The following is a 25,719-nucleotide window of genomic DNA, read 5'->3' on the forward strand; positions in this document are numbered from 1 at the left end:
TCGGCCATGGAAATCATTTTGCCTCGTTCTCCCAGAGCAGTCTCCGCGGGCGCCTGTGTTGTCAGCCGCTGTAGGAAGAGTGATGGCCGGGGTGTTGACAAGCTCCTAATTGGAAGGTAGGAGGTGCCGCCACAGATCAGCTGTAAAAGATATCTTTGGGCCAGGGTGGGCTGCTAATGCTGGAAGAGACTCGGGGTGAGGCCTGGTGAGCTGTCACCCTGGGAGGGGGCCCAGCCCGGCAGACAGACGATGCTGGCGGCAGGAGGCAGCTGACAGACAGGGCCCACGCGGGGAGGCAGCCATTTCAGGGCATGGCAACGATCACGTGCAAACCAGGACTTCAAGAGCCAGAGAGCTCACTGGGGGATGGAGTACTGGGAGAGGAGAGACTGGGGTGGCCCCGAAGCCCAGGATCAAAGAGGCAGGGCAGGAGATAAGAGCCTAGTGGTAAAAACAAGGGAGAGGAGCCACAGGAGTCTGCTTTATTCAGCACGCTCAACTACTTATGAGTAGCTTCTTATGTCTATAATTGCTCAGGGCCCTTAGGGGTTCGAAAGAAGAACTGACTTAGAATTTAATGTCTAATTAGGAGGTGGTCACATCCAGGCACTAAAAGTATTGCTAGGCGAACCAATACTGCTTGTGTTGCACAATATTGGCGGTTGTGCGAGCTCTTTCCCTGCGTTATCTCATTTAATCCACCCAACAACCATGCAGAGTGGGTACAGTTGTCCCTGTTTTAGAAACGAGGGTGCTGAGGTTCAGAAAGACTGCACACCTTCTCTAAGTTTGTCTGGCTGGTAAGTGGCTGAGCCAGGATTCAAATCCAGGTCTGCGTGAGGCTCCAAACTTTCTGGTATGGCCCGCAGCGTCCCTTTACTGAAATAATACGTCCGGGGCTGCACTGAGCGAGAAGGAAAAGTAAATACTGGCTGATGGTGCAGGGGAGGGAGAGAGAGCTATGCATGAGCAAGGTCAAAGATGGCTTCTTAGAATTGGAGGGTCTGTTGGAGTCATTCAAACCGCGGTCCGTGAATATTCTCTACTTTCTGAAGCAGAGGATGAGGGTCTGAGTCAAGATTTGGGCCATCCAGCACTTGCCGTTTGACATGGCAGAGAAGACCACCCCTGCAGACCTAGGGATTCTGCACAGAACACAGCCGGCATGGGAACGCACTGCAAGAGCGAAAGCTTCCCCCATCAGATAGATGAGGAGGCCACCGATAGGCCCAGTGCTCTGAACCATGGCTTTGCAACATGCTCAAAGAACAGCGACTGGCCTTGAGCTGAAGTAAGAAGAAAATACCCCCTCAACCCTAGGCCAAGAAGCAGGATTTGTTGTGCGCGAGGGCCTGCAGGTGTCCCGGACGAAAGATGAGTCGGCACAGGCATCAGGCACTAGGGTGACAGGGCCTCCTGAGAAGGAACAGGTGCGAAGCAGGGCAATTAGCTGAGGAGGGGTGTCGGGGCCGGCTGCCTAGATCTGATCCAGGAAGCCACCAGGATTGCATCATCTGCTGGTGAGTAGGCTTGATGAACTCTCTGATGAACGCAGTATGGCAAGGGAGCTTTTTCTCCTTCTTCAGAGAGGCAGAAGTGGTCATTAAATTTGTCTTTTAAAATAAAACTATTCTGAAAGGGGCATGAGGTTTCAAGCTTCCCCCGGGGTGTTCTGGGCAGTCTGGTTTCTGTCTGAGGGAGGAAGAGCGTCTATTCATAGGCCGTGATGTGGAGAGGTTCCCGGCGTGAGTCAGACACTTGCTGGGTGAGCGGGGTGGTTGCTAATGTCTTCGGGAACTACTAATTTACCATCTAATTTGTTCCTCTGCACCAGCCACAAAGGGAGACCATTCAGTTATTGCGATCCAAACGAGAGGCTGCTGTTTACCATGAGTTCCCCAGCAACTGTGTGTGTGTGTGTGTGTGTGTGTGTGTGTGTGTGTTTGCGTGTGCACAACGACCTTACGCAACAAAGAGGTGGGGCCGCTGCCCTTGCTAGCATTTTCAAACACATTTGAATTCTGTAACAAGTGCCTCAGAGAGATCTTGGCCTCCCAGAAGGTTACAATTTGAAGCGTATCTTTAAAAAACCAAGGTGCACGGGGAAAGTGGCACACATTCCTACCACCATGGGGACCAGCAGAGGTGAGCAAACATTTGAGAGCATCTTGGTGCCAGTCATGGTGCTAGGGCTTCACATGTCTTCTCTTTTTTAAAATTTTATTTATTTATTTATTTATTTATTTATTTATTTATGAGAGAGAGAGAGAGAGAGAGAGAGAGAGAGAGAGACAGAATCCCAGGCAGGCTCTGCACCGTCAACATGGAGCCCCATACTGGGCTCGAACCTCGCGATCATGACTTGAGCTGAAACCAAGAGTCAGGCGCTTAACTGACTGAGCCGTCCAGGAGCCCCTTCATGCGTCTTTTCTTGCTGACATCTCACAACTACCCTGTGAAGCATGTACTGGGCTTTCGTCGTTCCAGGCTCTTTGCCCCAGTGTCTCTGCTTAGTGAAAACCCATATTTCCTTAGGTCCCACCTGAAAACTTCAATCTCCTGTAAGGCCTTTCCTGACCTGGTCAGTATAATTAGTTATGCTAATTGTGCTTTGTGCTCCCAGAAAATCATAGACTTTAGGAGGATGGCAGTCTCGGTTTCCTCATCCGTAATAGGGGTAACCATAGGGTCATTGTGAGGAATAAACGAAATAAATCCTGTAAGTGCTTTGACAGTAGCTGACACTTAGCCTTTGTTAGTAACCCTTGTTGTTATTAATAACAGTAATAATAATACCACTTAATTACATGCTGCTAGTTGTAAGCTCTTTGGGTGTGGGGCTAGTGCCTACTGTGTTCATTGTTGTGAACCCAGAGTCCAGGAATGTTTGGTATACAGTAGGCACTCGTTTCCTAGCTGGTGAATGAGTGAATAAGAAGGAGGTATTTGCCTTCTCGCCTCTGTGAACTCCTGAGGACAGGCCCTTATCTGACCTGTTTTTGTATTTTTCTTCCCTTCCCTTCCCTTCCCTTCCCTTCCCTTCTCTCTCTTCTCTTCTCTTTTTGAGAGAGACCATGTCACACAGTGTCCCTCCAGCCCTTGCCTCCCTGGTCATTCCCTCTGCCCCATACCTCCTTCCTTCAACCCTTCTTGATGTTGAATGTCCTCAAATAGCAGCCCCACCCCTGCCTCTACCACCCTAATCCAACCCAAATGCAACTCTAGTCACATCCTTCCCCTGCTCAAAAGTCTTCAAAGGACTACATTAAATCCACATTCTTAGAGGCTGACAATCCAGGCATCTCCCAATATGGGAGATCTTTCCCACCATACTCTACTTCTCTCCCAGAAAAATTGAATACTTGTGGAGAAAGGGTTGGGTGCAGTATGTCACTCCCAACAGAATGACCAAGGAGCCTAACAACACTCTCAGTGGCAAATTGATTATAATGGGCCCTCACCCCGGGTTCCCTGGGCCATCCAGTATGTTCTAGCCATGGCAGGCATGAACCCCTCCCAGCTCACCCCTCCCACCATGATACCATGGACTCCACAATAATGGGTCTTCTCTTACATTTTTTTTAATGTTTGGTTTTGAGAGAGAGACAGCACAAGGAGGGGAAGGACAGAGAGAGACAGAGACACAGAATCGGAAGCAGGCCGATGAGCTGTCATCCCAGAGCCTGATGCAGGGCTGAAATGCACAAACCACGATATCATGACCTGAGCCCAAGTCGTACACTTAACCGACTAAGCCACCCAGATGCCCTGGGGTCTTCTCCTAAAGCTACAAAATGGCATGTGGTTTCCCAAATCAGTTTCCTTTCACTGCTCTTATCCCCCTTTACTGATCTTACTCCCCCTAGGGACCCCTCCTCACCCATAACAAAATGTTCTCATTTTGCCTTTACTGGTTCAGATGGGAGACCCAGGCTCCAGATCATGACTTCTCACCTTCACCTGCCTGCCACAGCTCCCGGGTCTTTCATTCCTGTATCTTTTTCTGTCTGAGCTCAATTCCACCACTGGGAATTGGTGTCCGGAGTGAGGGCTGAGAATAACCTGGGACCTACCGGCTGTAGACAGAACGGCAAAATCCCTGATACAATGTTTCTACCAGCCCAGAGAGCAGGTACCACCAGGCACCATTCCCTAAAACATCTTCCACAATGGGACTTACGAGAGCTTTAACGACTGGCTAATTTCAGGTCCTTCTCAAAGGGAACTATTAGCAGCACCTGGACTGACATCTGTCACCACGTGGGTCTCCGAGAAAGGCAAAACACCAACACCAATATTCTAAAATAGCATACCTGAGGTTATCTACCTCCATGATAGGGTGCTGGAGCGAGGCCAGCCACCCACAGCTGTGGGGCGCAGATGCCCTACCCCTCCCCCCAGCCCCCCTCAGCATTATAAACGGAAGCCCTGAATGTGGAGGCTCCACACTGGAAAATGCTCTCGTGGAACATTTAGGTTATCACTAGCTGGCTGTGGCCCATGTAGCTGCCGGCCTCAGTCTGGGATATGGTTTTCCGACTCCATGCCAGGACACCTGGGCAGTATGGCACCCACAGCATAATCTCTGTTTGTCTATAGTGCACGACTCTTCTTCCATAACACCATAGGCCAGGCATATTATATTACCCTGAGCAGCCAGCCACCAGGAGAAACAAAAAGGAGCATGGTCCTGCACTCTTAGCGCCCCCCACCCCAGCTATCTTTACCGTGGCCACCATGCCCAGCACATGATAAATATCCCCTCAAGCGCTCCTGCTTTGTGCATCTTTGTGACAGCCTTCCCAAGATCAACACATGCTTCCCTGACCCAGACATGGCTCAAAAATTGTTCTGGCCAGGGAGTCAAAGGCCACATTGCAGGTGATGACCACGGCCCAGCCAACCCCCGCATCTCAGAGGATAACTACCCAATTACCCACATCATCTACCAACGTGCCTCCTGTCAGAGCATAGGCATCTTCCCCTCAGGGGGTCCCCCACTCAGCATGTACCACACACGGGAAAGAAGGGAAGACCAGACAGACCCCCAAAGTTATAACTCTCTTCTCCACCATCCTCCCCATAGGGCATAATGAACCCCATTTCCACTGTGGCTAAGACTTCCCCTGCCGGGCCTCCCAAAGCAAGCCTACTGCTTAAGGCTATCCCCAGGTTGATCTGTATGGTCATGTGGTCAAAGTCACATCCCAATGGCTGGACCTCACACAATGTCAGTTATGCTGTGACCCCGTGAGCAAGCCAGCTTCTTATTTACACCATGCTGAATGACCTTTTAAGCTGATAGAAAAGGCCCACAAAGTCACCAGTAGTGATGTTATTGGTCTAGGCCCCTATGTCTTACCCTGTGCCATCTGGGACCACATGGGCAGGACATTCATTGATTGATTTACGAAGTCTGATCTCTGGCCCATGAGTCCAGATCATGCAATTATCCAAATGCATATGGGTGTATTTGTGTCTTCCTAGGCTGCATAGCATGTCAGGACTCATGGCCCTATGCTGGCCCAGATACTAAAGAAACATGAGCGATTAGGAGCGCCAAAGGGAACCTGGTTCACCTGTGTCACTTCCCTAGATAACTCATTCCTGGTGGCCAAACTCACCTGCACACTCTGACAACCCCCTCAACGTTTACTGACTGCCCCATGATGGGACCCTGCTGGTCACAGTCCCCAGTCGGAGGTAATGAGCCATTTTCCTACCCACCATGCTACATACAATAGTGACATCTGGGACTAGAGAATTGGGATTCAGGGCTCACAACACGATTACACCAGGGAAACAGCAGATGCAGCAGAGGAAATGTCCAAGGTTCTATCAGCTCGTGTGACATAAACAGCGGCGGCACTTGAGGTTTTCACTGAAGGGCAAAACTCCCTAACTGCCAGGGTGGCGGGCAACAGACTAGCTCCAGGTGATTTGCTAGCTGCCCAGGGGCATGTGCCCTTAGGGGAACTGGCTGCTGTATATGGATAAATAATGCAAAGTAATCTAAATAGCCCAACAAATGCAACACCAAACCACAACCAAATTTTACACAAGATACCCCGAACTCCCTAGGAACTGGATGTCCCCTGCAGACTGGGGTGACTTTGCTCCAGGGGCTCTTCTGCCAGTAAGGGGACTTGACAGAGTGAACTGGCTATGTAAAATCGGTACAGCCCACAGCCCAGTAGATTAAGCAAAGACTGCCCAAAATTAACCTTCTCCTTCCACCACCTCCCGGTGTTTTTCAACAGACGAGTTCCTACCCTGTTTCTGTGTCCCCAGGATCAGGCTTCCTTTCCTCTGAAAGAGTCCTCTTGTCACTGGGCCCCTTGTCCAGGGACTCCCCCTGATTTACCAATGCCAGAGTCAGTAACAAACGTCTGAATTGCTTGTGATCGTGGCTCAGGTGTGATACATTTGGCCAACAGGTTGCCACGTTGAATCGTAACACTATTCCATTGAAAGGAAACCTGAACCTGTCATTATTCCATCACTACCTAGAACTGCATCTCTATCCCCTGGCCCCACACTGAGCCCTTTACTCAGGCTGGTTTTCTGCCAGGCACACGTGCTCTCCTCACAGGGTTGGTGAGGAGAACCAGCCTTGACTGGCTGTTAATCCCTACTCAGGCCTTAGTAGCCCTGTGACCTGGGACAAATTTCTTAGCCTTTCCGTGACTCAGTTTTCTCATCCATAAAGTTGTGATCACACTACTTACTTCATTAGGGTGCTCTAAGGGGAAAACAAAACCCACCCCCCGCCCTACGTAAAACTCATAGTGTAAACCTGACACAAAAGTATTCACTCAAGGGGCGACTAAATTTCCACTTTCCCCAAAAAGCCTTCCATACCTGTTCCCAATCTAATTTCTCTTTAATCCAATCTGATTGCATTTCTGTTCAACCCCTTGCTGTTAATCATGTATTGGTTCTCCATCATATAGGTATTATTCATTTTGATTTCCCAAATAAAAGATAAAGGTCCATGAAGGAAGGGACTACATTTCCTACTGACTTGCTGGGTCATCTTGCCCTTAATTATTTTGGGATCTTTTTTTAATTTTCTTTTTTGTTTTTTAAAATTTACATCCAAATTAGTTAGCCTATAGTGCAACAATGATTTCAGGAGTAGATTCCTTAATGCCACTTACCCGTTTAGCCCATCCCCCCGCCCGCAACCCATCCAACAACCCTCAGTTTGTTCTCCATATTTATTAAGTCTCTTCTGTTTTGTCCCCTCTCTGTTTTTATATTATTTTTGTTTCCCTTCCCTTGAGTTTCTTTCTCTGGGATGGCAAATACATGGCATGCATGCCAACCTTTCCATATCCCATAGCCTTGGGAGACACTAGGAGGCAATAATGATTCTCTTCCCCGGGAACCTGGCTCCAGACTTGGAATCCTTCTTAACATAATTCACTATTTATTATTATGTTATGTTAGTAGACATATTTATTTTGTCTACTAACTTATTCAATAAATATGGATTGGGTACTACCTCTCTTTAGTAGTTTGGAGATAAAACTTGGAGGGAGGTACTACCCTCTCTTTAGTAGTTTGGAGATTAAACTTTGAGCACCTTGTCCCTGAACTTAAGGAACTTGTCACTCAGTGGAGAAAAAAGACAAGAAGCAAATACAGACGTAAGAAAATGTCAGGTAGTGATAAGTACAATGATGAAAGAAAAAAAAATAGTGGTGTGTTAGTGCCTGGGGGGCAGTCTACTTTCGATTGGTGTCCAGAGAGATACTCTCTGAGGACCCTGGAGATTTTGATCTGGTAGGTGTGGTGTGGGCCCTTACAGGTGTGATTAACAAGCAAATGCAGGAAATTTGGGAAACACTGACATGGCGAGTAGAGCGAGGGTATGGAGTCAGAAGACGTAGGTTCAAATCCCATTTCCTACACTTATGTAGTTGTGTGACCCTGAGCAAGTTATCAAACTTCTCTGACCTTCTGTTTCCTTATCTATAAAATGGGATAATACTATTGACCTCAGAAGGTTGTTAATAGGGTTAAATAAGATAAAACGTATGAAGTGCCTGGCCCACAATACGTGCTCAAGGAGAGGTAGCTATCATTTGCAACAATAGACCCATCTATCCCTAACTGTAATCTTTTGTCTGAATTACTCAAAAGACAAATCCCAGAAAGGCCACTTACTATGTACTTAATATGGCCACTGAGTAGATTTTTTTGCCTAATGAAACACTTCCTCTTGAAAAATAAATTCTCCAAAGACCTTCTCATGAGCAAGAATGCCAGAGTTCAATGAATAAGTGTCCTAGGGCTCTCTAGTTTAAGCAGGATTAAGATTTGGAAAGGCTTGGCCTCATTTCCTCCCCTATCAAATGGGAGCCTGGCTACTTGCCCTTTCTAAGTCGGGGGTGGGGGGAGGATTTCTGTGACCGAAAGTGATGTGAGATTTTCAAAGTGTGAGACACAAGGGGAACACTTGCCATGTCAGACTTGAAAGGCCATGACAGGACAGCCTCGGCAAGGATAGCTCCTGATGCACCAGCCTCCCCCCACCCCCACCTCACCCCACACATTGGGAGAAGCTGGCCACTCCTTCCCATTTATAGGCTGAGCTGGTACATAACGGAGAAAAACAAAGTTGGGCAGGAAGCAGCCTTTTCAACCAGTGAAGAAACCGTTAAAATCCATCCCTTTGCCCCGATGCCAAAGTTCCGCCTGCCCCACCCAGCCACACTATCAAGGACACACAGCCATCAGAGGGCCCTAGGGGCATTTGTCCCTACTTTATCAAGGACCCATGGAAACATTTCTCTAACTGAAGATAAAGACCTCTCCCCCCCTCCCTCCCTCCATTCTGTTTCTAGCTACCTACCAGAGGGTTCCTGTCATTTTCTCTCAGTAACAACAGTTCTGAAAAGGAGGTATTTTTCAACCAGGACTTGAAGTAACTGGCAGAGAGGCAGGTAAGATGAGTTTCATTCATTCATTTGCTCATGCATTCATTTTTTCAATAAATATTTATTGGATACTTACTACCTGCTAGATTCTAAGCTAGGCTCTTGGATTCGATTCTGAGCAAAAGGCGCTTGCAGTCCCTGGGGGAGCCAGACACGCTTTAACCATCACAAAACGTAGGACTACAAATTGTGATCCAGACTGGGAGTGACATTAGACAATGGTGGGTCCTGATCTAGTCACGGAGGGTGGGAGTGGGGATTCCTCGAAGAAGTAACACTTGAGCTGAGAGAGAGTGTGTATAATAATTTTCTAGATTTTGCTCTTGCCCTCCAAGTGGGTGTTTTCAGGGTTAAAAAGATACCTCTGGGCCCAAAAGACTTGCTGCCATTCTCTGCCAGTCCTGTTTCTGATACCAAGTCACGATTACTCGGCCCTTGTGAAGGTTAGGATGGAAATGACTTATTGGAATAATAGAGAAGCCAGCATAAACCTGCCAGGACCTCCTTCAAGATTCAGTTCACTTTGCAAAAGTTGCCAGATAAAAGATATTTCCAGATGGAGGGCCACGCAGGAAATACAAATGGAATATTTTTTAATAGCTCTTCCTTTGCAAGATATGACCCAAGGCGGCCTTCTGTAATATGATGGGAAGCACTGTAGCCTGAAAGTTTGAGAGGAGCTGAGCCGGCCCACAAGCAGCCCCCAGGGCCTTTGGAAAGGGGCTGTGGCCTGAAGGAACATTAAAGATGCTCTACTTACAGGAGACCCCCGTTCCTGCCACTGCCCCCCAAAGTGGAGCCTGTGACTGGTGCCTTCTAACTGACAGATTCTCAGAGGAGAGGGCAGATAGATATCTATGCAAGCGTTGAGTTCCTTTAAGGATGTGGCTTTACAAAATAACACACTGCACCCTTTTCCCCTTTCCTTGGAGCCGAGTGGCCTCTTGCAAAGAAAGTCATCTGGAAATTCAGGGCCCACCACCACGGACAGAGACCTAAGTGGGTAGGGATTGCCACAGGGGCACCTGAAGAATGTCTCAGGACGTACAGGACTAGCTTCCCCATAACTTTGGGGTTAAATGGGTCCACAGATGAATCTGAGAAGGTTGTGAGCTTCCTGAAACAGTAGGCAAAACCTTGCATGTTGGCCCAGATGTGCACCTAGATGGCCTTTAACTTTGACCAATGTTTCTGGTGGTCAGATATGCATAACATAAAATTTACCATTGTAACCATTCCCGAGAGCACACTTCGGTGGCATTAAGTACATCCACATTGCTGTACAGCCAGCACCACCATCCGCCTCCAGAACTATTTTTATCTCTCCAAACTGAAGCAATGTACCCATTGAAAAATAATTCTTTCTTCCCCTCAGTCCCTGGCAACCACTATTCTACCTTCTGTCTCTATGAATCTGACTACTCTAGGTACCTCATATGCGTGAGATCATGTAGCCTTTGACCTTTTGTGGCTGGTTTCCTTTATTTAGCATAGTGCCTTCAAGGTTCATTGATGTTGTGCATGGGTCAGAATTTTCTTTTTTGAGGTAGACTAATATTTCATGCACACACCGTTTTTTAAAAACCCATTCATCTGTTGATGGACACGTGGCTTTCTTCCATCTTTTGTCTATTGTGAAAAATGCTGCTATGAACACAGACATATAAATATCTGCTTGAGTTCCTGATTTCAATGGGGGGGGGGTGTATATGCCCAAAAGTGGAATTGCTGAGTCATTTGGTAATTCTATTTTTAATTTTTGAGGAACCTACATATTGTATCCTATAGGAGCTGCACCGGTACCTATAGGAGCCTTCCCGCAAGCAGTGCCCAAGGGTTCCAGTTTCTCCACATCCTTACCAACACTTTCTGGGTTATTTTCTGGGTTTTGGTGAGAGCTATCCCAATGGATGTGAAGTGGTATCTCATTGTGGTTTCGATCTGTATTTCTCCAATGATTAGGGAGGTTGAACAGCTTTCCGTGTGCTTACTGGCCATTTGTAGATCTTCTTTGAAGAAACGTCTATTCAAATCCTTTGCCTATTTTTTAATTGGTTATTTGGGTAATTTTTTTGTTGAACTATAGGAAATCTTTTTATATACTGAATATTAACCTCCCATCAGCTATATGGTTTGCAAATATTTTCTCCCATTCCATGGATTGCCTTTTTACTCTGTTGATAGTGTCTTTGAGGTACAAGTCTTTAGCTTTCACATAGCCCAATGTATCTGTTTTTAATTTAACAATTAAATTAAATATAATTTAACAATTAAACTAAATGTAAATAAAATATGACACCTGTGCTTTTGGTTAAAAACTCACTGGCATATCCAATGTCATGTAGATTTCCCCCTAGGTTTTCTTCTAAGTTTTACAACTTTAGTTCCCAGAGGGGTTACCCCCCCCTTTTTTAAGCTTACTTTTATTTATTTTGATAGAGATATAGAGAGCAAGCAAGGGAGGGGTGGAGAGAGAGGGAGACAGAATCCCAAGCAGGCTCCGCACTGTCAGCACAAAGCCCAATGCGGGGCTTGAACTCACCAATGTGAGATCATGACCTGAGTCAAAATCAAGTCAGACACTTAACCGACTGATCCACCTAGGTGCCCCAGTCCCCAGGTTTTTAAGAGGTCTGTGACTGATAATGCATGGGCCATCCTTAATATTGATTCTAGGGACACCTTTGTTTCCAATGTAAAGACCCTCAGGCCTTCCTGAATGTCGATGTGAATCCAGGAATTTGGGATATTGATAACATGGATGTGGTATTTAAAGCCTTTAATTCAAAAGGAATTATTGAGTATCTCCAAATTTATATCAGTACCCTGGAAGCTGGTGAAAATGAAAATCATGGCCTCTCTTCTCCCAGAACATAAGGCACTTCTGAGGTGGCAAGATTGGGCACACACATGAAATCACCGTACTGCCGGGCAGAGTCTAATGAGCACTTCACCAGGCCCTAGAGCTAAGAGCCATGAGAACTCAGGGAGGGATCAGCTACCTTGAGCTTCCAGGGACAGAGAAAACTCCAGGGTGAAGATGTGACTTGAGCTGGGTCCAGGCTGATGGACAAAACTGGAGGAGGCAGAGAGGACTGGGGACTTAGTAATGATGCACTAATGATTGCCATTTACTGAACACTTACTCTGTGCCATGCACAGGGTTCTGTCTGCTGCACACATTATCTCAGTTACTTCTTCGAACCCTATATTTAGCATTGTCTCTGTTTTATCATTGCAAGCACTGAAGCTCAGAGATTTGCCTAAGATTAATTACCCAGATAGTAAGTTATGAAGCAGAGGCTGGAAACGAGGTTTATTTATCTCCAAAGCCTTTATTCTTAACCACTCTACTATTCAAGCACCAAAGTTTTGAAACACAGACAAAGCAGACATCCCAGAGAGAACAGGATAAGACAGTGCATAAAAATGGGCACAAACAGGGTGTTTGAGATCAAAGAGGAGAAGCCTGGCTGAGTAGGAAAGTTTAGGCACCAGGGTGTGGAATATAAAATTGAACCCATGGAGTGGGGAGGATCACAGAGCCTTAATGGAAGTATGGAAAGCTTGGTCCTGACCTGCTAGAGGGACAGAATTGCAGCTCAACCTTCTTCCTTCTATAAAAACAAGAGCACTGGGGTCCCCAAAGTTTAGGCCTTTTGCCAATGGTTACAGGCTATATAGGGAGCCATTGCAAATTCTTGAGCAGGGTGGTGGCAGTGAAGAAAACAGGATTCCAGATGGGTCAGCCTGAGGTTCCGGGGTTAGTCTGATGCATGTGGGACAGCTAAAGGAAGGCAGAGAAAACTGGCAGAAAAGAGCAAGCAGCTCTTTTCATACCTCCTTCAGCAATGGGTATTTCTAGAGAGCATTATCGACAAGACTCCTTTCAACCGAGGTCTGAAGCTTAGGAAAGCAAACATCATCAGGAAGTAGAATCGCCTCCCCCTGCCAGACTCAGTGTCCTCGGCTAGACTTGAGCGCCAGAAAACACAGCTGCCCCAGAAGCAGCCTAGCTCCTCCATCCAATGGAAATCCTGTCTAGATGCAGTGCCTCAAACCAGACACCTCCAACTCTGAAGAGCCAGTGGCCAAGGCAGGTTCCTCATGCCATCTCTGTATGCTGTTTTCCTGAACATGAGGTTGAGCCAGGCGTCTGTAAGTCCAGCCCATCTGTCCCATGGGGGTTACCAGAGCAGGTAAGGAGGTAAGGCAAGAGTTCCCCAGGCAAGGAGGCTGCCTCCACCCTCCTGGACTGAGCCCTTACTGTAGCAGGATCCCGCCTGTGTTCAGCCATGAAAACCCTGCCCTGGTTGACTATCCTCCTCTGAGGTTCTCTCTGCTTAATTAATTCTAAGAATAGCTGCCATCCATTGAGCACTATGCTAAGCATTTGACATGTGTGATCTCATTTTATCCCTACAACCTCGTGATGAAGATATAATTATCCCCATTTTATACATGACAGAACTGAGTCTCAGCGCTGTCAAATGATTTGCCTAAAACCATGTAGCTAAAAAAGCCAGGACTAAAAGGCAAGCCAGTCTATCTCCAAAGTCTGTGTCTTTGCTCATATCATTGGCTGCATTCTACACTGGTTCGCTGTAGCCACATCTCCTTGTGGGCAGCTGGGGGGGTGCGGGGGCTGCAGTAGAGAATCCAGCTTCAAAGCATTGGCCTTGCTTCCTGACACCACCCATATCTGAGTGTTCCCAGAAGCCAGGAGCCTGATCTCTTTCACAAACCAATTTTTGGGCCTGAATCTGAATGGCATCCGAGACCTTATCTTCTCCTAAAAGTGATGCTCAAGGAAGACAAGATTTTCAAGTTCCTTCTCAACATTTACCCAGAGACCACAGCGCACGCTTTGGCCAAGGGAAGCAGGGCTTCTATTTGTACTTTCATTCATTCAATGAATATTTATCGAGGGCCGCAGGAAAGAGTTTGGATTTCAAATGTGCTGAGTCCCAGGCACTGCCATGTGTCATTCAGGCGAGGCTGTCTCTTTGCAGTTAAAGAGAGGGGACAGCTTGTATGGACAAAGAACACAAGGATAGCTCAGTAAGTCAGCTCACCCAGCTCTCTAACTCCCCACTTGAACTCCGAGCAGCAAACAAGTTCAGGGTCCAGCACCCAAGGTGGGGAAGAGTTTGTTGATGGCTGTGGTGAAAGAAAGAGCTGTCGATTCTATGTCTCATTTGCCTTGCCCTTCAAAGGGTCTGAATTATCAATGGGTGTTCAAAGATTTTAAAGCTGGAATGTCTCTGTGTAAGGAGAATCTTCCTCGGAAACTTACTAGGTCCTTTCCAAGTACCTTATGTGTTTCATTTCACAGGGTTACTGTAACGGCCCCTTGAGACAGGAACTCTGACTATGCCCGCTTCACAGATGCCAAAACCAAAGTCCAGAGAGGTCAGACAGTATGTCAAAGGTCAACAAGTATAGCACTGCTGCGGTTGGAACAGACACAGGTGAAGCCCCCTAGGGAGGTGCCTCAGAACCCCTTCTGCTTCAAAGAACAAGCCAAGAAGTCACATTTTTGAGGTTCCTTCCACTAGGACATGCTAGGAGCTTAATTCTGCTAAGACCCTGCTGTGGAACTGTGATATCTGGGAGCAATGATTGACCACCCGATCCCGCCTCTTGTCTTAGTTGTAAAAGTGGGTCTAGAAGTTGTTGGAAAGGGGAAAATCAGACAGCTAAAGTCAAGGATGTAGCTGAAGCAGACAACATAGTAGAGAAGCAATGAAATGTCAGCAGCTTGCCCAGAACGTAAATGGGTACAATCCTGCATTTCTGGCTGACAAACGTGGGCCCCCCAAGCCTGGGGCTGGTTGATGTCTTACATACACTTCAGCTCTTCCTGTAGCTTTGACTAGCTGGGAGACTAGCTAGTTGTTTCCTGATACAGTGGTGATAACTTCTGAAAGATGAGGTAATAACAACAACTATCATTTATTATTTTTTTTAATGTTTATTTATTTTTGAGATAATGCGAGAGATAGAGTGCAGGCAGCTGAGGGGCAGACAGAGGGAGACACAGAATCCAAAGCAGGCTCCAGGCTCTGAGCTGTCAGCCCAGAGCCCGACGCAGGGTTCGAACCCACGAACCTCGAAATCATGACCTGAGCCGAAGTCGAACACTTAACCAACTGAGCCACTCAGGTGCCCCAACAACTCTCATTTCTATGTATTTACTATGCACCACTAGTGTGCAAAGCATTTTCACACACATCATGCTAAAACTCTTAGCACATCCTCTTAAAACTCCTGTGAGGCAATCGCAGTGGCCTCACCCTAGTCCCAACCCTGCTAAGCATTACGACTGCCTCCATTTAAGATATAGAAACTGAGGTTCAGAGAGGTGAAGTAACTTCCTTCAAATCACACAGCTAGTAACCAGCCGAGCTGTGTCTGTCTAACATCTATGCTCATTCTCCTGAGCCTCAGTTGAAATGGATTTTTAAAGACTTTTTGGGGGTCTATTCAACTGTACAGGAAACCTGATTTATTTATTACTAAGATTACTAATAGGTCTAACATTCTGTGAAAACATATCCACCAACTGAAATGTCCTGGGATGAGTTTGGGAGCCAGATGCCTATGACAATTGAGTAGTTTAAAGAATTTTGCATGGGAACTGGAGCCATATTAAAACAAATCTTTATTTTTGTTTCTATACGTGAATGTCACAGCTCACAGGCATGTGATACAACTAAGCTTCTAACGATTGGGAAAAAAAATAAAAGAAGTAAATTTTCACTCTTGGCATTTTCCCAATGACATTTGCATTTTCATTTCTATTAGAAGTCCATTTTAGCAAAGAAATGCAGCCTTAGTCACTTGAAACCGCTCTTCCCTAGAAAACAATTGTAAATGTAATAAGCAAAAAGAATAGAAAATGCCAACAGGAAGAAAGCAATCACCTGAGGTCAGATTCATCATGCCGACTGATTCAGTCTTCCTCTGACATTCACATTCAATTTTAATTTAGAAGTTAAAATTTCTAAATTTTAAGGTGTTCAAGATTAGCAAGGAGAAGGGGCTGGGGTGGGGAAGAATTAAATTGCAATCCCACTGGGTAGGTATAAGTACAGATTTCCCCAACTCTCAAGAACTGTTTTGCATGTTTGAATTGCCTCATAGTTACTGAGTCCCTCTTCTGCATAAGGCATAAGGTTTGCTATAGAAAGATACAGTAAGGTCACAATTGCTTTAAAATTATTCATAATAAAAACACATTTTGAGACTTGATTCTAAATGTTAAGCTTAAATTTGAGCAATTTAATTGCCCGTTGAATAGAAATGAAATCCCACTGGTAGGCAGTTATTTCTTACAACCACTGTGTGTGAAATTGAAATCTTAAGATACCATTTCAAATATTCACTTTCTCTAAGGAAGTTCTCCCCAAAGAGTTGTGAAAGATAAGAAACTGACCCAAAGTCATAGGCAGTAATCTCTCTTTCTTCACACACTGGGGTCAAAACAGAAGCCTATTATTAAGAGGGAACTTGATGCCCAAAAGTTGGTGGTTCAGAGGTTGCCTTGAGGATATATTTATTTTAACAGCTAACTTGAGCCTCCATACAAACCTGTAACAAGGAAGGTAGCAACTTAACTGATTTAATAGAAGCAAGCAGATGCAAACATATCATCTAGTCACCCAGACAGTGAACACTGAAATGGAAAATGCTCGTATGTTCAGGCAATAGGAAGCGAAGTGATGGGACTCTGCTCCGTTTGCTTTTTAAAAACAGGGAATCGTTTATAAATATGGTGAGAAATTCTTACTTTAAGCCCCCATTTCACCTTTAAATTTAATTCCAAGCTCTCCCTATTGATTTTTGAATTTTTAATTTATCTTTTATTGAGGTATAATTGACATACAACATTATATATGTTTCAGGTGTGCAATATAATGATCCAGTATTTGCATATATTGCAAAAGATCACCACAATAAGTCTAGTTAACATCCATCACCACGGTTACATAGGTTTTTTTCTTGTGATGAGAACTTTTAAGATTCGCTCTCTCAGCAACTTTCAAACATGCAACACAGTATTATTATTAATTAGAGTCACCATGCTGTACATTATATCCCCAGGAGCTATTTATTTTATAGCTGAAAGTTTGTACTTTTTGACCACCTATACCCATTTCACCTGCCCCTTTCCCTCGCCTCTGGCAACCACCAATCTGTTCTGTATCTAAGAGCTTGTTTTCCTGTTTTTTAGATTCCGCCTATAAGTGAGTTCCTATGGAATTTGTCATTCTCTGATTTACTTCTCACTTAGCATAATGCCCTCAGGGCTCATCCATGTTGTTGCAAATGACAAGATTTCATTCTTTTTAATGGCTAGATAATATTCCATTGTGTGTATATGTATACACACACACACACACACACATTTTCTTTATCCATTCATCCGTACAAGGACAGGTTGCTTCCATATCTTGGCTATTGTAAGACATAAGACTGCAATGAACGTGCAGATGCATATATCTTTTCAAGTTAGTTTTTTCATTTTCTTTGGATAAATACCCAGAGGAATTGCTGAATTCAAGCTCTTTTTAAACTCTCCCAATGATGTGTTTTGCTATAACATAGCAGCTGCCTTTTATGTGCACTTAATGTACATTGAGTGCTCTCCATGCATTTAATCTCCTGTCATCACCCCCACCCCATTATAAGCTCATGTGCCACATTTTGCATGCATTTACTCTTTTAATCGTCACAACAACTGATGCAATGGGTTCCAGCATCCCCATTTTACAGATGAGGGTATTGGGAGTTTAAATTCTTGCTTTTAGCCCAGGTTCACACAGGTGGGAAACTGGGTTAGAATGTTGACAGTCTGACTCCAGAGCCACTATCCAATTCTTTCTCTTCAGATGAAGTAACTTTCCTAGGCCATGCTAGCTGATAAGGGCCTAAGTGAAACCCAGGTAGCTCTGGCATTTAACCACCACACTGTCTGGCTATAAGTAGGTAAACTGCTAACCACGAACTATAGGTTTATTTTCATTTCTGATTGTAGGGTGGTAAGTTACATATTTATCACATAATTTGGACTTGCCTAAAATGTCTAGAGAGTTTCTTTTTTCTTCTTTCTTTCTTTCTTTTTTTTTCTTTTCTTTTCTTTTTTTTTTTTTTTTTGTTAAAAGCAAGGGTCTGATCAGGACAATATGTTTTTATATACTGAAGACCTTGACTGGGACCCAAAGCTGCTCTTCGGGCTTCTTTCATCACACACACACACACACACACACACACACACGCACACGCGCACACACACACACACACACACACAGCACACAGTGTTAATTATACCCATTAGGGACCCCCACCTTGCACATGGAGACAAGAACATGACAAAACCATGCACACAATGGTAAATTCTGGTTTATACTCGTGCAAAGTCAGTGAGGATCGGCTCTGAACAGGGAAAATGAAGTAATCAGGAACTCAATTCTAACTTCAACCACCAACCTTTCAAGGTAATCTCATCCAAGTCCTTCAACGTCATCTTTAAAATAGGAATAAAATGTCTATGACCATGATCCAGACTGTTTATATAAAACTATGAGTTCTGAAAGTATTTGGTAATTTCCTCTTTACAAGACTGGTGACTGGGATCATGCACAAATAGACCTTTAATAATCATTTCTGAAAAATAATAATTTCTGAGTATAATAATTTGCAAAGAACTCTGATAAGGCCCAAAGTTTTTCCGTACAGAAGGACAAACTATTAGCCTCCTCCTCTTCCTAGACTTTGCCTTTGTGGTTGGAAGGGAAACCAGAACTCCAAAAGTCTGGCTTCTTTCTCTTTCCCTGATCCACGGCAAAATAGTACTGCTCCCAAGTACTGTGCTTGATCATTGGAAAGGCACTTTCTCTGTGCAGAGTATTACTGGCACTTTCCATGGGGGCACTTTCACCGCAGGAGTCAGATTTTTGAAAGATGCTGAGGGATGGAATTCTGCCGCCAGCAGATGGAGAGGAGACTCAGACCAGCGTGGTCCCTCCCCACCCCCCCCCCCCCCCCCCCCCCCCCCCGGGATTAGCTGCCCCTGGCACTGCTCAGGCGTACCCAGCCCGTGCGGTCCCTGCTCGCACAGCACCAGGCTCCTCTCTGGAGCGCGGACGCAGTCACAAACCCGCAGCCAGCAAGCAGAGCCGCGCTGTCCGGGGCAGCCCCGCGCACGGTGTCTGAGGACCTGGGACCTCGAACCCCGGACGGGCGCGAAAGCCACTCGGGACGCTGGCATTTCTGTATGTGCTTATCTCACGTTCTTGTCTTTTCTTTCTTCCTTGAGCGGCCTGCTGGTTACTTTCAGTCTTAGTTAACCAAAAGGGAAACGCCGAAGGGGGAAAGCCCTGAAGAACGATTTAGAGGCAACCCAGCCGCCTCTCTAAGGAGAGGTGTTCACTGAGCGACTCTGCCTGTCCCCGACGCTGGCCCCTTTAAGAAGCAAGTCAGTCCTGATGCTGCTGCTGTTTGTATTGCTAATCCCCAGGAGCCCCGTTAAAAAAAGGGGGGGGGGACCGGGCAGCTGTCTCTTTAAATGTGATTTCCTTCTATTGTATTTGAATCGTGATCAGGAAAAAGGAAATGAAACCAGAGACAGAGGGAAGCTGAGCGAAAATAGACCTTCCCGAGAGAGGAGGGAGCCCGGGGAGAGAGGCACGGTCCCCTCCCCGCCCCCAGGCCGCCGCCCCCTCCCTGCCCTCGGCGGCGAGCCGCGCGCCGCGACCCGGGCCATAGGTGCGAGGGACTCGGGGCGGCCGGGCGGGCGCGCACGATCCCCGCGGGCGGCGCGGAGCCGGCGACAGCGCGCAAGCCGAGCCGGACCTGGTGGTGGCGGTGGCGGTGGCGGCGGCGGCGGCGGCGGCGGCAGCGGCGGGACCGGGATGGAAGGTTAAGTCCTGAGCAGCAGCAGCTGCAGCCGCTGGGGCCAGGCTGCGCGCCCCGGTCCCCGCCTCGGCCGCGGCGCGCCGGCAGCCCGGTGATTCGCTCTCTCTCTTTGGCGTTTGAAGGGAGCGCGGTGACTGTCCTTGAGCGCGGAGGGGCGAGCTCGCCGCCGGAGCGCCGGAGCAAGAGGAGGTGCAGGAGCGGCGGCGGCGGCGGCGGCGTCGCCCGAGCACCCGAGGGGGTCCGAGCCCCGGCAGCCGGCCAGCCCCGCGCCACAAAGGGAGCGCCCCCGCCGCTTGGCACGCCACCTCCCTCCCCAATGTCCTCAGCCATCGAGAGGAAGAGCCTGGACCCGTCTGAGTAAGTGTGGCTCCCCTGCCCCTGCCACCCACGGTGACCACGGCCTCGCGCCCCAGGGCTGCAGGGTGGCGCGGGCGGCGGGCGAGAAGGTTTCAGGTGCGCGCCCGCAGCGTGCCCTTGGCTCCCTTCGCCTGGAGCAGGGCTCCCCCTTCCTAGCGGGTGGCTCGGGGGGCACTGGGAGAGGGGCTGGGCCACCAGCGGCAGGGAGAGGGGGTCGGCCTGGCACCTCTGCGGGCCCTTCTCGGCTACCCGGGACGCACCTCAAAGCCACAGCGGGCCAGAAAGTTTACACCGGAGCAGGCACAAGGGGAGATTGGAGGTGCGCAGGTGCAGTCCCGAGAGCGTGCCGGGCTTGGTTCTACTTCCTTCTCCCCCCTCGCTTTCTCGGTCCCCATTCTCTTTGTCCATTTGATCCTGGAAAGGGGGACATTCCAAGCGGAGGCCTCCCGAGTCCCCGACGGCCCCCTTTGCGGTGCGCAGGTGGGGCGGCTGCCAGTAGCGCCAGGGACCCGCGGGCGAGGAGGTCCAAACGTCCACCTAGCAGCTCTCTCCGGCCACCAGAGACTTTCGAGCCCCTAAATCCGGAGTTAATTGGAGTACATGTATTTCCCTCTCCCTTGGGGTCCACTGATGGGGCGGCCTGTGAACCTCAAAAGTTAGTGCACCATTTTGTGTATAGGTGAACTCTGGGGAGCGGTGTCTCATAGCATTTTTCACGGGCTCCAAAGGGTTTGGGGTCAGGGAGCCAGAGCTCCAATGAGCATTTGCCACATTTGTTTTCAGAGCCTCGTCCTGGTTTGGAACGTTCCCCTATTCCCAACCTATACCTCCAAACCATTATTAAGCGTTAACAAGGGGAGAAAGGGTTGTTTGAGATATCATTTTCCCGTCAGCGCAAATGCCCTTTTAAGATTCATTAGCTGTCTGGTATTGAGAATTTTTATTCCTTTGAAGTCCCCATCTAATCCTTTGAAGGGATTTGTTACACAGACCAAAGGAGCTGGTTAATGACTTGTCCATTTGTGCTTTTAAGACGCATTTGTCTTCTCTTTTCTTTTCTTTTCCTGCTTTAAAGGAACTGTGCTTTCCTGATTGAAGTTTCCCCCTCCCCCAGTTTCAGCCGGCTATGGTGTTTATGTACGTGGGTTTTATCCTCGTTACCAGCATAAACACTCAGCATGCTCTTATAAAATACAGGAAGTACCATGATCCAGTGAGAATATAAACATCACTGTTGAGTCTTGAAGGCTCTCACACCAGTTCTACAAGGGGCTAGGATGGTTTTAAGGAAAACACAGCTTCCATAAATAAGTTCTTGGGAGAAAAATAACATTCATTTTTAAAAGAACCTATCTATGCAGATGCAGGGTTTACAGGGTGGTCTGTACCACCCCCCCCCCCTTTTTTTAATCAATCTGGAATGACAACTTAGCCCTGAGTTTTCAGAGTCTGAGCAAGACCACAGTAATACAATAAGAGTGAATGGGATGAATTGGTGCCTAATGCCTTTTCGATCAACAGAATTTAGCCACTAATCCTTTTATTGGAAGATAAATCTGGAAGTTTCATTTCCCTGAAGGTTTGCCCTTTTCAAAGTTTGTGCTTTTTCACTGTGATTACTTACTCAAAGCCAACGTGGGCCTTGACTATCAGCATCTCCAATTTACAGATAGAAGCTTGCCTAGGCATTTGCAAATGAAACATTTAGACAGAAAGCCAGCCAGGATTCACCAATGGATAGATTTCCTCTACCAGGCATTGGGTGGCCCCTACCGCTTACCTGTGAGTAACAACAGCAGATCATTTTAATTCCAGGCAACTTTGCACCAGAAAGGTGAAAGTTCTCCTCTTTCACAGTTGGTTGGCAGCATCAGCATCAGGGCATCCAGCGTGGTCGAGGTTCCACGAGTGTTTCTGGAAGCCCGAGTAAGACCATGGGCGGTGGGAAGAGAGGACATGTGCTTCTGAGCTGACACATGTGAAATGCTGGGGATATTATCTTTCAGAAGGGAGAATGGCAGTCCTTATGTATAACCTGTGGAAACAAAGAAAAGCAAGTCAAGCTTCAGTGAATTTTTACAACTCTTTAAAGTCTTGAGTTTAAGAAAAAAACTGACTTGGGTTTCACATTTTCTTATTCTAAGAAGGGATCATCTTATGAAGGACCCTTACACTTGGTCTATAAGGCATGGACTTGGTTTCAGTATTCCTAAATATTCACAGGGAGGTGACCACTTTAAAGAGGCACCTGCGGGTTGTCAGCGTGCGGGCGTTACAACACTGATCACCTGAGTCTCATCGTCCCTAAGTATAATTGGTGCTGAGCTCTATGGGCACAGACCAATCAGGGCACAAGGTTACCTGGCAAATTAGTGTCAGCTAGAAATAAGGGAAAGATTTATACCCTCAAGGTATGGAGGAGGAAACTCCCTTTGGGAATTGCACAATCGGAAGCCAGTCCATTTTTTAAAGCATAATAGATTAAAAAAAAAAAAAAAGATTTGCATTTGAGTAAGGTTCAAAAGAGCGCTTGTTAATTGTTACAAATCAACAGGTATTAGGTTTTTCCTGTATCCCATTCGGTGCTGGAAATGTTTCTTTCCACTCTTATTTTCTTTTGGCAAATAAAATTATTTATTTTAAAATGTAAAACTGGAGTATTCAGATTCCAGGGAAGCAAAGTGAACTGGAGACACTGTCTCACCTTTTAAGGAGGGAACACGTATCACAGGCTCACTGTTAGCAAGCCTGGATGGAGATTTCAGAATCTGTTTAATTGCCGTCTACTCTTGAAAATAATCATTGCCCCTTCCTCATTTTCTTTCCTAAATCAGCTTTATCCAAATCAGTTTTGCTGTTGTAAAAATTTTCACATGCAGAAAGGTCTATTTAATGGCCTTTATAAGTCTAACAATGGCCTTAATACCTGGGATTTTTCTCCAAGGGTTCATTCAGTAATAAAGATGAGATGTGGAATTTCTGTAAAATACGTATATACATATATATATATATATTTTAATGATAATGAGAATTCCTATTATATCCTGATGGCATTTTTATTTGGGAAACAAAACAACCTAAGATAATTTTTTTATCACTTTCTTTTTTCTTCCTCACTTCTGCTCTTTGTGCGGTTGGGAAGGGCTTGGGTTAGGATGGCAGGTCCATTCGACAGGGAATTTGTAAAGCTTTGGCCCTCTGGGTAGTGGGCTGTCCCTGAAGCAAGTAACTCTTTTAGCCTGGAGTGCCTCCCCTGAGGTTTGGCAGTGCCCTTGAGTCTAGGCATGGGAGGAGGAAAAGAAGGAGAAATGCCAAGATACAGGGGAGAGTAGGAGGGGAGAGTGGAAAGAAGAAAAAGACGGCAGAGAGGCCCAGAAAGTGCTGGGCGGCAGGCAGGGGCCACAACCCGGCCCCCCCTCCCCCGCGGGGTGTACCTCTTGGTGCCCTGCATTTACTTCTATAGCATGGAGGGAGAGAGACCTAGCTCCCTCCAGGCCTGACTCAGGCTAACGGGGCCTCTCGGCAGTTCAGCCTCAGGATGTGGAGCCCCGTCCTTTCTCCTGATGTCACCAACAGGCACCTAACTGTCCAGTTCGGCCCATAGCGGTTCCTGACCCCCGGTGCTTGGCATGTGGTTGTCCCTAATGCTTGGTCTTCTCTCCAGGGAGCCAGTGGATGAAGTGCTGCAGATCCCCCCGTCCCTGCTGACATGCGGCGGCTGCCAGCAGAACATTGGGGACCGCTACTTCCTGAAGGCCATCGACCAGTACTGGCACGAGGACTGTCTGAGCTGCGACCTCTGCGGATGCCGGCTGGGCGAGGTGGGGAGGCGCCTCTACTACAAGCTGGGCCGGAAGCTCTGCCGGAGGGACTATCTCAGGTATGCTATGTCCACGCCTGGGGCCCTGAGCAGGGAGGGGACAGTCCACAGACCATCTGAGTGTAGGTCCACCTCTTCCGCTCAGGCCAGAGGCTGAGCCTAGCTGCCCTGTGCAGAGAAGTAGTTGGTGTCTCCTCCTGCTGGAGGAGCATATTCTCAGGGACGCATTCCTCTGTGCTAAAATACTAGTTTTTTAAAGGTGAGAGAATGATAAACATGAAATGCTGAATAGAAGTCCCCTGGGGGGGGCATGGTGGGGCACAAGGACTGGTGAGGGGTACGCATGTCGGGCCGGAGAATCCAGGAGTGCTGGAGTTGACCAGTTTGAGGGTAGGTTCTTAGGTGCTCATTGAATGCTTCAAAACATATATCTAGGTTGTAAATAATTTTTTGTAGGACCCCAATATTATATGATGAGACATTTCAAAGCTCCAAGCTTTTTTTTTTTTTTTAAGTTTATTTATTTTGAGAGAAAGAGAGGGAGACAGAGAATCCCAAGCAGGCTCTACACTGTCAGCACAGAGCCCCACGTGGGGCTCCAACCCACCAACCGTGAGATCATGACCTGAGCTGAAATTAAAGAGTCGGACGCTTAACTGAGCCACCCAGGCGCCCGGGAAAGCTTCAAGCTTTTGACTGTGACAGGGCAAAAGCTCTGAAGTCAGCTGTAGGTGTGAGTCCCAACAACACAGCGTTCTAGCTGTGTGAACTCGGGCAAGCTACTTACCCTTCCCCAGCCTTGATCTCCTCATCTACAGAAATGGGGATAATAGCCACACCTACTTCCAAGGACGCGGCGAGGATTAGATGGGGTCATACGTGTAAAGTTCTTGGCCTGGTGTGTGAACGTCAAACAGATGTTAGCTGCTCTTGCAATCAACCCTCATGACAGGATCATCGAGTCTTTTCCTACCTAATGAACAAGAGATGGGAGAACGGAAGGAAAAATAGGAACTCTAGGACACCCACTGAGACAGGAGCTAAGGACACCTCTGATGCTCCGGGTCACGCTGTTGGCCATGTGAGTTTCCCAGCACTCAACGAGTGCCTTGGTTCGGAATGTTCTAGCATTTCCAGTTTCATATTAGCTGCCGTGCAGGTAACTCTGTGCCCTCTACTGTCAGATCTGTTCAACTGTATAGCTGTCAGTTTTTTGCCATCTTCCTGGGGCACAGGGTCTGTGGAGCATGCAGCCGTAATACATTAGGACCACCCAACCCAGGGAAGCTTGTTTAGACTCCAGTGCCCTTGGCGCCAGGCTACCTCTGCCTCCCAAACCTGCCCTCAGAGCATTTTTACATTAAAAAAAAAAAAAAATGCAGGCAATTCCACGGTGAAGGAAGCTTATCTGTTTACCCAGACTGATAGAGTAAGTGCCTTTTTTCCCCCCTAAATTCTCCAATAAAGTCCTTGCAAACTTGGTGGTTCAGAGAAAATAAGTAGAGTTTTCAATGATCCTGATTATAATTGTGGTCCATTTTTTATTAAGTTACAAGAAAATGGAACTGGGATAAACAGAGACCTGATTTTGCTGGCTACCAGTTTGCCAAAAGTCAGTGCAGAAAGCAGACGGGTAAATGATCCCCATTGGGCCCCCTGACTACATCCCTGTCAAAT

The 25,719-nt window shown here is 47.0% G+C and overlaps 1 protein-coding gene across 1 annotated transcript in view; it reads left to right on the forward strand.

The window, feature by feature from the left end:
- Positions 1-1,165: 1,165 nt before the first annotated feature.
- Positions 1,166-25,719, forward strand: part of LMO2 (LIM domain only 2) — a 28,652-nt gene continuing 4,098 nt past the window's right edge. The window contains exons 1-4 of the mRNA XM_049639774.1: positions 1,166-1,232; positions 1,321-1,430; positions 19,615-20,222; positions 23,887-24,102. Of these exons, the coding sequence (XP_049495731.1) occupies positions 1,166-1,232; positions 1,321-1,430; positions 19,615-20,222; positions 23,887-24,102 (1,001 nt within the window). The remainder of the gene's footprint in view (positions 1,233-1,320; positions 1,431-19,614; positions 20,223-23,886; positions 24,103-25,719) is intronic.

This window comes from Panthera uncia, chromosome D1 (genome assembly GCF_023721935.1).
Source record: "Panthera uncia isolate 11264 chromosome D1, Puncia_PCG_1.0, whole genome shotgun sequence".
Classification (NCBI taxonomy): domain Eukaryota; kingdom Metazoa; phylum Chordata; class Mammalia; order Carnivora; family Felidae; genus Panthera; species Panthera uncia.